The sequence below is a fragment of the Rhinolophus hipposideros genome, assembly GCF_964194185.1.
Source record: "Rhinolophus hipposideros genome assembly, chromosome: 7".
Taxonomy (NCBI): Eukaryota; Metazoa; Chordata; class Mammalia; order Chiroptera; family Rhinolophidae; genus Rhinolophus; species Rhinolophus hipposideros.
In genome coordinates, this window is record NC_138053.1 from 48493859 (window position 1) to 48509839 (window position 15981).

The 15981-nt window shown below is 38.3% G+C and overlaps 1 protein-coding gene across 7 annotated transcripts in view; it reads right to left on the reverse strand.

Annotated features, from left to right (window-relative positions):
• The window catches only part of RASGRF2 (Ras protein specific guanine nucleotide releasing factor 2), a 230559-nt gene that overhangs the window by 102973 nt on the left and 111605 nt on the right, over window positions 1-15981 (reverse strand). For all 7 annotated transcript variants that reach the window (XM_081052886.1, XM_081052889.1, XM_081052888.1 and 4 more), the window contains exons 8-11: window positions 9156-9265; window positions 8380-8498; window positions 1514-1674; window positions 509-575 (exon numbers count right to left, since the gene is read on the reverse strand). In XM_081052886.1, the coding sequence (XP_080909012.1) occupies window positions 509-575; window positions 1514-1674; window positions 8380-8498; window positions 9156-9265 (457 nt within the window). The remainder of the gene's footprint in view (window positions 1-508; window positions 576-1513; window positions 1675-8379; window positions 8499-9155; window positions 9266-15981) is intronic.

Genomic DNA, 15981 nt, shown 5'->3' on the forward strand with positions numbered 1-15981 from the left:
CTGGCTGATGATCTTAACTGGGGCTTATTTTCGGGGTAGGTCTTATTTTCAGGGAAACAGTACAATTGCTGCTCAAGTCCAGAATCTCATTTCAGCAATATGGTACTTCTCTAGCTTGAGGAGGTTTTCTGAAGCTCATACGCAGATGAAGAACCTGAGGTCAGTAGGTTACTCAGGACTAGGATCCTGCTCCTTCTTATTTCATTTTTTGTAAATCTTCATAACCTACAGAGTTCTAATGCTCTAATTCAATTCCTTTCTTCTCTGCCTGACACTGAAAAATTACTAACACGAGACAACTGCAGTAAAATGTGAATTGCCAAAGATGGTTTCACAAGGTTTACAGGTTAAAAGGTTCAATAGAATTTTTTCATATACAAATGACTTCAGGAAGTTTATTCTCAGAATCTCTACTGCCTCTTTAAGCATCACTTCTTAGTGCTAAACAAATAAAAACCACAGGACCTTTAAATTCTAATATAATTCTAAGTGATAGAAGGTAACTTACAGTCATCATCACCTGCATCCGGCTCCTCAATCAAGGTGCACTCTATAAGAGAGAGAACCCCACCTGTCTGGAAACAAACCAATTTTTCATTAAGAGGCTGAGAACCTCGCATAGGTTGGGAAACTCTGACTTGCACATCTTATACTCAAGTTGCCACAGAAAAAAAAGCATAGCAATTCTACACCGTAAGGAACTTTTTATAGATTCCAAAATTAAATTTAGATGTGTAAAAATAATTAAACTCATTTAACTTCATGATTCTTCTCTTCCAACTCACTGTCACTCCCAGTGTTTATAAAATTTAGGAAGTCAGTCTATGGGAGACTAGATGGCATGTAAGGGACCCTTCAGAGTGAATGCAGCTCAGCAAAGGTTGAAAAGGCTGCGCTCACCAACCAGGAAGTGGCTGAAGCAGTAGAAAGCCATCATCATGGAGGTGAACAATATTTTTAGGAATAAATAACAGAAGGTAGACAGATGAACTTTTTCTGTAAAGGGCCAGATGGTAAAGCCATATGATTTCCATCTCAACTTCTCAAATCTGCCATTTTAAAAAGCATGAAAGCAGCCACAAACAAAATGTAAACAAATGACCATAGCTGTGTTCTAATACAACTTTATTAACAAGAACAGGCATCAAACAATGGGCCATCGTTTGCTGACTCCTGGTATAGAGCAAGATAAAATAGCATTTAGCAAATAGTGCAACAGCGCACTATAGTAATTTGATAAGATTTTTGTAGCTCAGCAGTCATCAACTAGTAATAGTTTTATCCAGATTATGATTTTAATTGCACTTCTTTATGGTAATACACACTTAATTATCTATAACTTTGGATCCAAGTGACAACAAAGTAAATGCCAGGATTAGTAACTGTACATTACCTCGTTATTCAATTGTGACAATGTTTTACGATACCAAGCATGGGGAAGTCATTATTAAATTAACCTCGATGCTTCTTAAGTGCGTGAAACATAAATGGAATAGCCACGTAACACCAGTACCTTGAGCAGATGCAGCTTTCCTCCTGAACTTCTTGTACAAATTAAAAAGTGCTTTGTAAATAAAAAGCATTGTCTTTCTCCTTCCTTTTTCAAAGACAATGAACCCAGGCGAACTTTACTAAGTTTCCCCTTCTCAACAGAAGGTACTTGAATAAGAGAACCTGGTGATTACAAAGGTGAAGAATACACAGCAATTAAAATTCTGTCAAGTGAGAGCCATTCCTGATGCAATAAACACCAGGGCTGTTTCCCAAGATACCAGGGATTGATGAAATGTGCCATTGGGACAAGTAACCCCCTACCCTCTCAGCAGAAGTAACAATGCATTCTGTTTTGAGGGTCACATTAACTCCTACTATTTTTATAAAACACTTTAGGCTTGATTATTCATCTATAAGCTAGAAATTAAGTTTGAAAGAAAGCAAAATGGAATACAAAGAATGAGGCACTTTTGTCATCTGTCCTTGGTGATCTGATCTCAATCAATTTATTTACTTAAAATAAAGTACATGTCATGTAATTACATATGGTAATAACATAATAAAAAGCAAATAGAATTTATTCTTCCCAAAGCACTGAAGGTACATAAATAGCATATTAATAGAGTTTACTTTGTATTTAAAAAATAGAATGTGTCATACGTGTGTATCATAGAAATATACAAGTTATAGAATTCAATGCAATTTAATTACAGACTATTTTTAAAGGGTAGCTATTTCACATTACGTTTAAATTATATGTGATAAAAATTCTTTGTGGAATCTAAATGGAAAGGAAACCATATACCCAGGGCATTCCTGTGAGCAAAACTGCCTTCCATTCAATGTGAAAAGCTCTGCATAACTTCACCCTAACAATCACCTCCCTCACCCCCAAAATAAAATTACAGTCTAAGTTAAATATCACAACAAAAAGTACTAAAAAGATTCTTGCAAATGCCTTGCCCCTGGCTTCTGAAATGGCCTGAGCCAGTATTATTTCTACTACACGGTATTTGTTTATTCCACCATTTACCCCAAATGCAGCCTTGCAAAGGCTCATATCAGACTCTTAAGAACCATTAAATGCATACTGAATGCTTAAATATTTAACAGTCGTCATCACTAAGAGGTGAGATTGCAGGATTGCAGGCAGCTTTTTTTTGCCTCTTCATATATTTTCTGGGTTTCCTGATTTCTTTTTTTTTTTTTTTTAATGAGCACAGATTATTTCTATAAGTGGAAAAAAACCCACTAAAGTTCTTCATATACATAAAATAGTAAAACTATGATTGTGGATCACAAAACATTCATATTAACATATGAATATTCCAAATAGTATCTGTTTTTTACAGAGATTTAAAGGTGTACAGGATGGTAAAGGACCCAAGCTTCCACGCCCAGATTCCATCTATTTAGGTGTTAGGTGGCACTGCTTGACGAAGAGACTAGGCAGCTATTGGGGGCCTAGAGAACAGCATGGAAGTAGTTCTGGGGGCGGGCGTGGGATTTGAGAACAGAGGGCAGGAGAAGGCTTGATTGCACTGAAGGGAACTGGCAAGAGGAAAGTGAATGAGGGAGGTGAGGTAGGTGGGAGCAAATTGGCAGAGAACACAAGCTACAAGTAATTAGACTTGAAGACTGAAGGAGGGATGGGGAGAGCTCAAGGTAGAATGCTTACAGAAGGAGATGAGCAGATAATAGCAGCAGAAGAATTATACTCATGGGACTCACGTGGTAGAATTAAAGCCAAAGGAGATCTTTCAGCGGAACCGGATCATCCCCTTTATCTCACAGAAGGGGAAACTGAGGCCTGAGAGGCTAAACAGCGCTCAGTGGTTAGCCTCTCAGGGTGGCATGGTCAGGAGACAGCAGTGGATTCAGCAACATAACAACTGAAACTTGTAAAGGGAAGGGATGGGAAAAGGCCGTAAGTTCCAGCTTTGACATGGGTGGTCGGCAGTCACCCAGGCAGATTGGTTAGGGTAGAGTGAAAACCTGGGGCTTAGACAGAAATTTTGGTGGACAAGAAGGTTTGGGAGTCATTTTCAGAAATACTATTACCAAGGCTATGAAAACTTAATAATAATATGTTCATTGGTAAATGCTCCTAGCATTTATTTTGTAAATCAGAAATTATAGAATATACTGTTCACTCATATATTAGTAAATACTGTAAATTTCAGCTTTGAGGTAAAAAATAAATATTTCCTTGGCAACCACACACTAACATGTTTAATCTATAACTGTTCACCTCATATCCAACTAGGAGATTATGTATTTTAGGTATGTCGAGAAATCTATACAGCTGAATTAAAAGTGAACAATTTCAATACTATTGTTTGGTTTATAAAATAATTATATTGCAAAAAACATGTTAAGTGGATTTTTTTCACATTTCATCTTATGTTTAACATGATGTTTAACACAACCATGAGACTTAAAGATTCCGCTCTAGTTAAGGCAAATTAGAGAAATAGCTAGTATCAAATTAGTAATTCCTATCAGACCATTGGTATGATGTAGTCCTTCAAAACTTATTTCCATCACTAAATTCCCAGAGTGGCATTCAAGACCAGCTAAGGCCCTGATTCTTTTCTTTTCTTTGTTTATTTAGTTTTACCTTTTCCCCCCAGTTTTACTGAGAAATAATTGACATACTCATACATCATTGTATAAGTTTAAGGTGATGGTTTGATTTATGTATATTATGAAATGAGTACCATAATAGGGGTAATTAACATCCATCATCTCACAGGTACAAGAAAAGAAATAAAAATTTCACCTTCTGATCTACTCTCTTAATGACTTTCCTATATGTTATACAACTGTTAATTATAGTTATCATGCTGTACACTAAATCCCTAGTACTTATTTCTCTTATAAGTGGAAGTTTGTATCTTTTTGACTACCTTTCTCCAATTCCTTCTCCCCCACCCCGCTTCAGGTAACCACAAATCTGATCTGTTTTTCTGTGAGTTTGATAGGTTTTTGTTTTGTTTTGTTTTGTTTTTTAGATTCCACATATAAGTGAGATCATATAGTATCTGTCTCTTCCTCTCTGACTTATTAACATAATGTAGTCAAGGTCCATCCATGTTGTTGAAAATGGTAGGATTCGTCATTTTTTTATGGCTGAATAATACTCCATTGTGTGTGTGTGTGTGTGTGTGTGTGTGTGTGACGATGTCTTTATTCATTCATCATCAGTGAGCACTTAGGTTGTTTCCATGTCTTGGCTATTGTAAATAATGCTGCTATGAACATGAGAGGCAGATATTTTTTCAAGTTAGTGTTTTGGTTTCCTTTGGATATAATCCCAGAAGTGGAACTGCTGGATCATATGGTAGTTCCAATTTTAGTTTTTTGAGGAACCTCCATGTTTTCCATAGTGGCTGCACCCATTTACATTCCCACCAACAGTGCACAAGAGTTCCCTTTCCTCCACATCCTTGTCAGCATTTGTTATCTCTTGTCTTTTTGATGCTGTAATGCCCTTATTCTTAATTCCACTCAGCAGTGAAAAGAATGAAGCGCAATGTCCGGGTTATTGAGTTAGGCATTTGAGAAGGTGTAACTATTACTAGACCCCATGTGACATGTTCAAAGGACACTGGTACAATGAAAATACACAGCTTTGAGTATGGGAATGATGAAGGTACCAGAGATGTCCATGCCTCATTCTCAATGCATTTTGCTCTAAATTCAGTCACCTTTATTTAATTTCCTGATTCACATTTCCAGACAACACTGACTCTGCATAATGGGTTTTGTACAACATGTCAATTTACAGTGCTTTTATCCTCAACTAAGTATTTATATATTTATGTATATAAATAATATATATAAATATTTATATATATATACATATATATATATATATATCATGTTATTGAAAATAGAAACTCATTCCAAAATTTGGATCTTAGATGCTTTTGCGAGCATTTGCTCATTTAATCTTCACAAGAACCCTAAAGGAAAGGTACTGCAACTTAAGGAGAGGAAACTGAGGCAAAGAGAAGTTAAGTAAATTGCCCAATATCACAGAGCAAAAAAGTGGAGGAGAAGCATTTGACCCCCAGTGATGTAGCTGTACTGTCTTCCTATTATTGCCTCAGACACTCACACATTTGGTCAACAAACTTTGAATAGATTTGGGGAAACAAATGACACTATCTGCCCACCGAGAGCTACAGTACTTTGCATCCTAGCCATCAACTGTCTAATAATTGGAATCAATTTATAATGAAATTTCTGTTATTTCAATCACTAAATTCCCGTGGACTGACATTCAAGAGAAGCTGGTGCCCCTACTCAGAGGAGGCCTTTCAGAGAAGCTGGGTGACTTATTTGTCCTACTCCTCAGAATAAAAATTCACTTACAATTGAAACCATGCACATATTTGCACATATGCATACATACATGTGCACGCACATAAACACACACACACACACACACACACACACACACACACAGAAACAGACCTCATGTCATCCCTAAAAGGAAATAACACAAATGCTAGCACAAAATTAGACATAAATTGTAATCTATTGCATAAAAGATAGAATCCCTAAAAATTTAAAAGAATGAAAAAAGGAAAACTCACCTCAATGAGTTTTAAAGCCCATTAAGGGTAGTTAGTAAAAGCGATAATAGGAGCAACCAAACCAAAATAATTCAAACTTTCCAAATTATCTGTAATTGGATTTCTTTCTGCTTTCAGAGTAAGGTATGATTTTTTTAAAACCAGATTTATTGAATATTTCTTAAACAGACTAACCAAACCACACAATACAGAAAAAGACTGCTGAAAGGCAAATCACTGCATCAACATCAATATAATAATTACATCAGACATATTAATAGCTGATAGGAGTGCCTTAAACATGTGATACAGAACAAACAATAAATAACATTTGGACTTAAATCAAAGAAAGAGGTGGCTTGTCACTGACTTTCCTCCTGGGACAATAGAAAAAAATATGACATTCAATATATTCAAACTTCTGGCATTTTTCATTATAGATGTTTTTAACAAACCTAGATCAAAACAGCCTAAGTGTAGAAATATATTAAATACGTATGCCTAACAATCCTTTTCAATCAAAAGTCTTTTCAGAAATTGAATACTAGTAATTGAAACTTTTGTTTCCATTCTTACATTTTATAAAGCTCAATTCAACAACTAGTCTTTTTCAGTAAATTCTAAACACAAGAAAAACACAAAACAAGACACCTTACAATGCAAACTGCAATTCAACAAGCAATTCAGTTTAATCCAATGCCCATCTTCCAGGGATCCATCATGGAAGGCATCATACTAGGCAAGCAAGAATTCACCAACATTGTCCTTCGGAGTTGTAACTCTTGGAAGAGATAGGCATGCAAACATGTGCCTGTAATACACCAGAGGACGAAATACGTACACTACGAGCAAAATGCCTTGGCAATGAGGAGCAAGGTAGATTCATTCTAACTGGAGGAGAGAGGACGGGAAGATGAAGGGGAAATGTTAGAAGGCTCCTTAGAGGTGTCTGACCTGAGCCTGGGTAGGAAAAGCAGACCTTCGAGAAGCATGAACGAAAAAGACCAGGGCATTCTTGGCCCCCAGGCTGGGGACAGACAGCACATGGGAAGGCACAGAGGCAGGCAAGTGCCAGCTGGGAAGGCAGGAGCCAGGATGGGGAACACAGTTGGTGTGGAGGAATAGAGCGGAAATTAGGCAGGACTGCCACTGTTAGAATTATATTCCATTAATACTTGAAGAAAAATTAAAGTTGAAAGCTAAAAATGAGAAAAGGTCTCATTTCCTAAAATATACTTCCCAACTTTAACGTATGTGTGATGTCTCTCTTGGTAAATAAATAACAGAAAATAGAACAACATGTGTTAAGCTTTTTAAGTATTCTGTGCACAAATTCATGTGCACAGCACAGATAAGGTCTAGTTTTGACGAGGCACAAAATATTTTAAGCAACACATTTTGGTAGGCAACAGAAATGCAAGTTATCTTTAATATTGGCACAATAGAAACAGAAACTACATTAAAGGAAAATACCAGTTCCAAATTTATGTGCCACTCCTCATCAAGTTCGGAATCATAAATGTGTGTAATATATTGTCTGAAATCAATTCCATGGGGCATGTTCCCCTCCTAAATGCCTAAGGCCTTAAAAAGAACTTGGGATGTGGCTTACTTCCCCCACTTTGGTTTGAGAGCCACGGAGGTTTTACACCATTACGTTGCTGCTTCTCCACAGCTTGTGATACAAATATTTTCGATGCTTCAAAAGCTTAATTTACTGGGTGATGACTCCAAAGCACACCCCATAAACAAGATACCTTCACCATTACCAAAGTGTGACAGGGTCAAGAGTGAGACATTTCATGGTAACCGAAGTTACCAATCGAGCTAAATCATATCATGTGGGGCCTCCAGAAATGCTGATGAAATATGGGAACAACAGACAGCTGTTTTCACTTCGGACACTATCCCCACTGCTCTGTGAAAGGGCTTTGAGTAATGCAAGTTTCTCTTGGGCCTTTGCCTGAATGTCATCACCAGCTGGCACTGACATTCCAATCAGCCGGATCAATCTGTCCTCCTTGGAGCTGTAGAGAATGTCATCTACATACAGTCAGAATATAATTTACTATCCCACTCATGCCTTACTGTTTGTTATTGTGTTGCTGTTTTTCATGGCCCCTGAAAAGAAACAGCACAAAGGTGGGCCGCACCCCCAGCCTCCGGCAAGGCCATGGGGATGTCCTGCACGAACAGCAGTAATCACACAGCTAAATCAAGCCTGCTTTCCTGGATCTGCCAGTGACAAGGAGGCAGGAGTAGCAGAGGTCACTAAAATTGGGTCTGCCGAATATGGACTTACCTTGGCGGATGAAAGTTTGGCTGGTGTCCAGCAAAATATCACAGCCCTCTACTATCATTCTTTCTATGGCAAGATTCTTCCTTATGTTTTCAGTGTCACTCACTTCATCGTGCATTATCCTGTCAGACACAACACAGGCAGGATCAGTGTAAGAGACATTTTCTATTGCCCTAGCAGGTAATCAAAGAAGAGCTCCACCTGGGAACTTGTATCAATGTAACTGGGGCTGTGGGGGAAGCAGACTGGATGTCCAGGCTTCAGCAAGTCACGACCCAAAGCAAGGCCAATGTATATCATGACTCTAAGTGACAACTAGGTCAGTGAGCAATGAATATCCTAGGAATGCTGCTTGCAAATGCAACAGGAAAGCAACGTATTACGAACAGCTCCCTTCATTGAAATTAGGATGCCCTTTCTTAGAAGCAGAGTAAGCCAGAGACCTTTGCACTATTTATTCCATAGAAGCTAAGGAAACACAGATATAAATAACTGCCTGAAACACTGAGAAGTCACTGATAAATCCAAAATATACATTCTCCAGCTTCTTGACAAATATGAATACAAAAATGCAACAAAAAAATCATTTTTCTGTTACTCTGAAAGAAATGCGAACATTCTCAAACTTAAACCAGAATACACCCAATCTCACGAACTAGCATTAAACTTTCAGGTGAATCTAAGAAGCTGGATTGTGTCTTGCCTCTCACACCATGGACACACGGACTACTAACTTGCATTTTCCCATATCAAGCCTTTATTATAAATTCTCCACATACCTGGACAGTTCCTCAAGTTTCGATTTAGCAAACTCCAGACTTTTCCTCTCCACATGCTCATGGGGTGTATGAGCTAGGAGCTCGTGCAGCGTAATGATGTACCTGGGAATCTAAATGCAAAGGCCAGTGTGAGCGTGAGGTTGGGCTGAGTAACACCCTGACGTTCCCTGGTGTGCCGGCATCACGTCCGGGGAGCTCATCTCTCCTCTGGCAGTTTTGTTTTACAATTCTATTTTATAAGAAATAGATTCAATAACAATTGTCACCCCAATAAATTTAATTTAAAAAAAAAGAAAGAAAGAGATTCAAACTACACTACGCTTCAAACGTCATACACACACACACACGCGCGTGCGCGCGCGCGCGCGCGCGCACACACACACACACACACACACACACTTCACCAAGAACATATAAAAAGAGTAATAAAGGCAAGAAGGAGAAAAATGGCGGCGTGAGGTGAGCCTCTGTAACGCTCCCCTGGAATTTACAACGAATCGGACAACAATAACTCCACAAAGGACTCCTTGCACAGCAGACAGGGAAGACGAAGAGGCCGACTACTGAATTCACCTCCAGGTGGGTGAATCGCGCGAGCGGGGGAGGAGGGAGAGGAGACGTGCGGAGACGGAGCCGCGCGGGCGCAGGACACAGACCTAGCTCAGTGCTCGGAGCCCGCTGCGCCCGGGAACTACCGCCGCTGCGGGAGAGGGAAGGACTTGGACTGCTAGGGCTCCGCTTACGGCCCACAGGGCTGAGGGGGCAGCATATAGCACGGCTGAACCCAACGCTCGCTCACGGCAGACCTCGGAGCAAAGACTGAGGGAAGAGGGCTGAAATCGGTGGTTTAAGCCCTCACTGCCGAGCGGAGAACGGAAGCCTTAGGCACGGAGACTAGCCGCCCCCTCCCCACCCTCCCAGAGCTCGCCCCGCCCCCACCTGCCCGGTGCTAGAAGCGATAAAGTAGCAGTGTCGGATCAAAGGACAGAATATTTGCTGCTCTGAGAACTGTGGACCGCAGACACAGATTCGCAGCTCAACTAGTTCCGGCAAAGGGGAGGTAGCTGTGGATGCAGGACTGGCTGTGGTGGTGGTCGCCGCCATTGCTCTGGGCCACCTCTCACAACTCACCCCGCCCCTAGCCCCACCTATCTGGGCGGATCCCTGCAGGAGTAAACAGAACTGCTGAAACAAACAGGCTCTGAATCTGGTGCAGAAAGAGCTTTGGAACTCCAAAAGCTCTTCGCATACCTATCAACCTGTTGCAGAAGACACTCCTGTAGATGTCTAGGAAGAGAAATAGTAAATCAGTGATTGCCATGAATAACCAAGGCAACAAGATAGCTCAGAAAGAAAGTGAAAACTCTCCAGAAAAGGAACTTAGAGATATGGACCTTTGTGATTTAAATGACAGAGAATTCAAGATCGCAATTCTGAAAAAACTGAACGAGATGCAAGAAAACACAGAAAGGCAGTTTAATGAACTCAGAAACACAATCAAAGAACACCATGAGCATTTTACAAAAGAGATTGAAATCTTGAAAAAGAACCAAATAGAATTTCTGGAGATTAAGAACTCAATAGAAGAAATTAACAATAAAATATCCAGCTTAGGTAGTAGAGTTGACCAGATGGAGGAAAGAATCAGTGACATCGAAGATAGGAACCTGGAATTTACACAGAGGGAAGAAGAAAGAGACTTGAGACTTAAAAGAAATGAAAGAACTCTACAAGAACTTTCTGACTCCATCAGAAAGAGCAATATAAGAATAATGGGCATACCAGAAGGAGAAGAAAGAGGGAAGGGAACAGAGAATATATTCAAACAAATCGTTGATGAGAACTTCCCAAACTTGTGGACAGAACTGGATCCTCGAATCCAAGAAGCAAATAGAACACCTAATTACCTCAATCCCAACAGGCCTTCACCAAGGCACATTGTATTGAAGCTGTCTAAAATCAATGACAAAGAAAGAATCCTCAAGGCAGCCAGGGAAAAGAAGACGGTAACTTACAAAGGAAAGCCCATTAGATTATCATCAGATTTTTCAGCAGAAACTCTACAAGCTAGGAGGGAATGGAACCAAATATTCAAACTATTGAAAGAGAGAAATCATGAGCCGAGAATAATATATCCAGCAAAGATCTCCTTTAGATATGAAGGAGGAATAAAGACCTTTCCAGACATCCAGAAGCTGAGGGAATTTTCTAATACACGACCTGCACTACAAGAAATACTAAAGGAGGCTATTAGACCACCATCAACAGGGACAACTTGTGGCAACCGAAACATAAAAAGGGGGAGCGTAAAGGCCTGAACCAGAATATGGGAATGGAGAAAGTAAGCGTACTGAAGAAACTGGAATACTCTAAATATCAAACTTTCTTTTACATAAACTCAAGGGTAACCACTCAAAAAACATCCAAATCTGAAATATATACTGTAATAAAAGAAGAAACAGAGGGAAACATCATAGAATACCACCACACAGAAATAACAGACAACAACAAAAAGGCAAAGAAACAATGGAGATACAGCCTTACCAGAAAACTAAAGACAGAATGACAGGAAATCCTCACATATCAATAATCACCCTAAATGTAAATGGACTGAACTCACCAATAAAGAGACACAGAGTAGCAGATTGGATCAAAAAACTAAACCCAACCATATGCTGCCTACAAGAGACACATCTCAGCTACAAGGACAAGCATAGACTCAAAGTGAAAGGGTGGAAATTGACACTCCAAGCAAATGGTACCCAGAGAAAATCAGGTGTTGCCATAATGATTTCCGATGAAACAGACTTCAGGGTGAAAAAGATAACAAGAGACAAAGATGGACATTTCATAATGGTAAAGGGGACTATACAACAAGAAGACATAACAGTCATCAATATTTATGCCCCCAATCAGGGAGCACCAAAATATACCAAGCAACTACTAACAGAACTAAAGGGAGAAATTGACCAAAACACAATTATACTAGGGGACTTAAATACATCATTGACAGCTATGGATAGATCATCCAAACAGAAGATAAATAATGAAATCGCAGCCCTAAATGACACATTAGATGAACTGGACATAATTGACATATATAGAGCACTTCATCCTAAAACATCAGACTATACATTCTTTTCTAGTGTACATGGAACATTCTCAAGGATAGACCATATATTGGGACACAAAATCAGCCTCAGCAAATTTAAGAAGATTGAAATCATACCAAGCATATTCTCTGATCACAAAGCTTTGAAATTGGATATCAACTGCAAAAAGAAAGCAGGAAAAAACACAAATACATGGAGATTAAACAACATACTTTTAAAGAACGACTGGGTCAAAGAAGAAATTAGAGGAGAGCTCAAAAGATACATAGAAACAAATGACAATGAAAATACATCCTACCAAAATTTTTGGGATGCCGCGAAAGCAGTTTTAAGAGGGAAATTTATATCATTACAGGCCTATCTCAAGAAACAAGAAAAATCCCAAATAAATAATCTCATGTTACACCTTAAAAAACTAGAAAAAGAAGAACAAGCGAAACCCAAGGTCAGCAGAAGAAAGGAAATAACAAAAATCAGAGCAGAACTAAATGAACTAGAGAACAAAAAGACAATAGAAAAAATTAATGTGACAAAAAGCTGGTTCTTTGAAAAGATTAACAAAATCGACAAACCCTTGGCTAGACTCACTAAGATAAAAAGAGAGAAGACACTAATTAACAAAATCAGAAATGAAAAAGGGGAAGTTATCACGGACACCACAGAAATACAAAGGATTATCCAAGAATACTATGAAGGACTATATGCCACCAAATTTAATAACTTAGAAGAAATGGACAAGTTCTTAGAAACATATAGCCTTCCAAGGCTGAATCATGAAGAACTGGAAAATCTTAACAGGCCGATCACCAGTAACGAAATTGAATCAGTCATCAAAAACCTTCCCAAAATCAAAAGTCCTGGACCAGATGGCTTCACCAGTGAATTCTACCAAACCTTCAAAGAGGATCTAATACCAATCCTGCTCAAACTCTTCCAAAAAATTGAAGAAGAGTCAGTACTCCCTAACTCATTTTATGAGGCCAACATTACCCTGATACCAAAACCTGGTAAGGACAACACAAAAAAAGAAAACTACAGACCTATATCTCTGATGAATACAGATGCTAAAATCCTAAACAAAATTCTAGCAAATCGAATACAACAATGCATTAAAAAGATTATTCATCACGACCAAGTGGGGTTCATCCCCGGCGCACAAGGATGGTTCAACATTCGCAAATCCATCAATGTGATACATCACATAAACAAAATAAAGGACAAAAATCATATGATTCTATCAATTGATGCAGAAAAAGCATTTGATAAGATACAACATCCATTTATGATTAAAACACTTACTAAAATTGGTATAGAAGGAAAATACCTCAACATAATAAAGGCCATATACGACAAGCCCTCAGCTAATCTCATAATTAATGGTGAAAAGCTGAAGCCCTTTGCTCTACGTTCAGGAACACGACAAGGTTGTCCCCTATCACCTCTGCTTTTCAACATAGTGTTGGAAGTCCTCGCCAGAGCTATCAGGCAAGAGAAAGAAATAAAAGGCATCCAAATTGGGAATGAAGAAGTTAAATTGTCACTCTTTGCAGATGACATGATGCTATATATAGAAAACCCTAAAGACTCCACCAAAAAGCTATTAGAAACAATCAATGAATACAGTAAAGTTGCTGGCTACAAAATCAACGTACAAAAGTCCATTGCTTTCCTATATACCAACAATGAAATCTCAGAAAAAGAGATAGAAAAAACAATTCCTTTTGCAATTGCAGCAAAAAGAATAAAATACCTAGGAATGAACTTAACCAAGGATGTGAAGGATTTATATGCTGAAAACTATAAGACATTTTTGAAAGAAATTGAAGAAGACACAAAGAAATGGAAAGACATTCCGTGCTCATGGATTGGAAGAATCAACATAGTTAAAATGGCCATATTACCCAAAGCCATATACAGATTTAATGCAATCCCCATTAAAATCCCAATGGCATTTTTTAAAGAAATAGAACAAAAAATCTTCAGATTTGTTTGGAACCACAAAAGACCCCGAATAGCCAAAGCAATATTTAAAAAAAAGAACAATACTGGAGGTATCACACTCCCTGATTTTTCCTTGTACTACAGGGCTACAATAATCAAAACAGCTTGGTATTGGCGGAAAAACAGACACATAGACCAATGGAATAGAATTGAGAACCCAGAAATAAAACCACATAAATATGGACAGATAATTTTTGACAAAGAAGCTAAAAACATACAATGGAGGAAAGACAGCCTCTTCAATAAATGGTGCTGGCAGAATTGGATAGCCACGTGCAAAAGAATGAAACTGGACTGCTATCTGTCACCATGTACCAAAATTAATTCAAAATGGATCAAAGACTTAAGCATAAGACCTGACACAATAAACTGCATTGAAGAAAACATAGGTACTAAACTTATGGACCTTGGGTTCAAAGAGCATTTTATGAATTTGACTCCAAAGGCAATGGAAGTAAAAACTAAAATAAACAAATGGGATTATATGAAACTGAAAAGCTTCTGCACAGCAAAAGAAACTATTGACAAAATAATGAGGCAACCAACTGAATGGGAGAAGATTTTCGCAAACAGTTCCTCTGATAAGGGGCTAATATCCAAAATATACAAGGAACTCATGAAACTCAACAACAAAAAAACAAACAACCCAATTGAAAAATGGACAGAAGACCTAAAGAGACATTTCTCCAAAGAGGATATACAAATGGCAAATAGACATATGAAAAAATGCTCAACATCGCTAATCATCAGAGAAATGCAAATGAAAACCACAATGAGATATCACCTCACCCCAGTCAGAATGGCTTTCATCAACAAAACAAATAGTAACAAGTGTTGGAGAGGCTGTGGAGAAAAAGGAACTCTCATACACTGTTGGTGGGAATGCAGACTGGTGCAGCCGCTATGGAAGGCAGTGTGGAGGTTCCTCAAGAAATTACGAATAGAATTACCATATGACCCAGCAATCGCTCTCCTGGGTATCTACCCCAAAAATATAAAAGCATTTCTCTATAGAGACATGTGTACGCCAATGTTCATTGCAGCTTTGTTTACGGTGGCCAAGACATGGAAACAACCAAAATGTCCTTCGATAGATGAATGGATAAAGAAGTTGTGGTACATATACACAATGGAATACTATTCGGCGTTAAGGAAAGATGATATAGGAGCATTTGTGACAACATGGATGGATCTCGAGAAAATAATGCTAAGTGAAATAAGTCAGACAGAAAAAGCAGAGAACCCTATGATTTCACTGATATGTGGTATATAAACCAAAAAGAACAAGACAAACAAATGAGAAACAAAAACTCATAGACACAGACAATAATTTAGTGGTTACCAGAGGGTAAGGGGGTGGGGGGAGGGTGATGAGGGTAAGGGGGATCAAATATATGGTGATGAAAGAGAACTGACTCTGGGTGGTGAACACACAATGGGATTTATAGACGATGTAATACAGAATTGTACACCTGAAATCTATGTAAATTTACTAACAATTGTCACCCCAATAAAATTAATTAAAAAAAAAAAAAAAAAAAAAAAAAAAGAGTAATAAAGTATTATGTTACAAAGAAACAACTGTTTCTTTAGATTTTTTAAATATAATCATACATTTCTTCATCATAATTTTTGAAAATTGGTTCATAGGGAAACAGATTTAACTCTCATCAACTCATTTGAGTCTGTATTTTATGTATATTTGCCTTTTT